The 2,289-nt window shown below is 41.4% G+C and overlaps 1 protein-coding gene across 1 annotated transcript; it reads left to right on the forward strand.

The window, feature by feature from the left end:
• The first annotated feature begins 1,120 nt into the window (after window positions 1–1,120).
• H3F3A (H3 histone, family 3A) lies at window positions 1,121–1,761 on the forward strand. The gene has a single exon (XM_014528273.1). It carries the CDS (start codon window positions 1,258–1,260, stop codon window positions 1,666–1,668), a length of 411 nt encoding a protein of 136 aa, XP_014383759.1. The 5' UTR covers window positions 1,121–1,257; the 3' UTR covers window positions 1,669–1,761.
• The last annotated feature ends 528 nt before the right edge of the window (window positions 1,762–2,289 follow it).

Genomic DNA, 2,289 nt, shown 5'->3' on the forward strand with positions numbered 1-2,289 from the left:
CAACAATTAAATTTTAATATACTCATCAAATTCATTTGTGAGAAACATCACAACCACTCAAATTAAAAATTAAACCTAATACATGCTTGTCCTATATGTGACAATCATGTAAATATGAACAGAGCATGAGAATATAAATGTCCAGTTTGAAACCCAACTTGCAGAATTATTTATGGATATCATAAGAAGCTTGAATGAACCCAGTTATGGCAATGTCACCTTAGCCCTTGAGCATAAAGATGCAGACCAGGGAGTCAGTTCAGATAAAAAAGCAAGATAATAGTTGTCCACCCAAACTACACATTATAATAAACTGGAGAGCTTTTAAAATTGCCATTCTCAAGCCACACTCTAAACTAATTAAATCAAAACCTCTGGGGTAGGACCCGAGTAGTTTTTAATTTTTTTAATATGTTTTTTATTGATTTTAGAGAGAGGAAGGGAAAGGGAGAGAGAGACAGAAACATCAATGATGAGAGAGAATCATCAATCAACTGCCTCCTGTGTGCCCCACACTGGGGATCGAGCCCGAAACCCAGACATGTGCCCTGACATTCAACCACTGAGCCACACCAGCCAGGCAGCCATGAGTATTTTTTAAAGTTCCCCAGGAGCTTCCCATGTGTAGCCAATATTGGGAACTTCTCACAGGGAAATCTAAAGATCAGAAATATTCAGAAGCAGAGACAAAGAAAAACATGCCAGAAAAGAAGGTAAGTTGCCGTCTCTTATTAATTTGTGAGTGATTTTTGTATATTAAGGAAATGTGCTTTTATGTTGGAAATGTTTTCCTCAATTTCACAGCTTTTTCATTGTAAGACAATGAAACTTTGACACACAGATGTATTTAACGTTTATGAAGTTAAATCTGTCCATTTATCAATCCACCTTTTCCTCCTTATGTGGTTTCTCTTTTTATTTTTGCTTTAAAGGCTAACAACAACAACAGAGGACTTCTTGGCATGATTCTCAACCAAAGTCATGAATTAAGAAAGTAGAATTGTGAATGTCTTAATTGTTTAAAATTAAACATGAATAGATCGTGTGTAAACTAGTAAACTGGCAACAAGTTAACATTAAAAAGGAAACTTTCCTGATTTCACTATATATAAAAAAGTAAAAGAAAAGCGAAGCGGTTTGGTTATTCGTTGGGGTGGTCCGTGCACTTAGCTCCTGGGCTGCGGCTCTTCCTCGGGCAGCAGGAGCGGCGTCACGGACTAAGAAGCGGCCTAAGACTTCGGCGTTGAGTGAAAGAAAATGGCCCGAACCAAGCAGACTGCCCGCAAATCCACGGGTGGGAAAGCGCCCCGCAAACAGCTGGCCACTGAAGCTGCCAAGAAAAGCGCCCCCTCTACCGGCGGGGTGATGAAGCCCCAACGCTACTGGCCCGGGATCGTTGCGCTTCGAGAAATCCGCCGTTACCAGAAATCCACCGAGCTTCTGATCCGGAAGCTGCCTTTCCAGAGGCTGGTGAGGGAGATCGCCCAGGATTTCAAAACTGACCTGAGTTTTCAAAGTGCAGCCATCGGTGCGCTGCAGGAGGCCTGCGAGGCGTACCTGGTGGGTTTATTTGAAGATACTAATCTGTGTGCCATCCACGCTAAGAGAGTCACCATCATGCCCAAAGACATCCGGTTGGCTCGCCGGATACGGGGAGAGAGAGCCTAAGGGAAGGCAGTTTTTACGGTGTTTTGTAGTAAATTCTGTAAAATACTTTGGTTTAATTTGTGACTTTTTTTGTAAGAAATTGTTTATAATATGTTGCATTTGTACTTAGGTCATTCCATCTTTCATTCAGGGTGAATGCGAAAAGTGACTGTTCACAGACTTCAGTGATGTGAGCACTTGCTCAGGAGTGACAAGGTGCTAATATGCAGAAGGGATGGGTGATATTTCTTGCTTCTCACGATACATGTTTCGGTATGTTAATGACTTGTTGGGTAGTTATTAAGGTACTAGAATTGATAAATGTGTACAGGGTCCTTTTGCAATAAAATTGGTTATGACTTGAAAAAAAAAAGTAAAAGAATGGCTTTAGTTGTCAATTTTTACTTTAAAAATAAAATGTCATCGTAGCCGGTTTGGCTCAGTGGTTAGAGTGTCGGCCAGAGGACTTTAGAGTCATGGGTTCGATTCCAGTCAAGGGCATGTTGTATCTCATTTGTAGGTTCAATTCTGTCCCCGGTAGGGGCCCAGCAGGAGGCAACCAATTGATGTGTCTCTCACATTGATGTTTCCCTCTCTCTGTCTCTTCCCCTCCATTCCACTCTTTCTAAAAATCTGGAAAGC

This window comes from Myotis brandtii, unplaced genomic scaffold (assembly GCF_000412655.1).
Source record: "Myotis brandtii unplaced genomic scaffold, ASM41265v1 scaffold627, whole genome shotgun sequence".
In the NCBI taxonomy this organism is placed as follows: Eukaryota; Metazoa; Chordata; class Mammalia; order Chiroptera; family Vespertilionidae; genus Myotis; species Myotis brandtii.

Bases quoted from the DNA above. Each gene is read 5' to 3' on its own strand.
- H3F3A (XM_014528273.1), top strand. From the start codon at position 1,258: ATGGCCCGAACCAAGCAGACTGCCCGCAAATCCACGGGTGGGAAAGCG.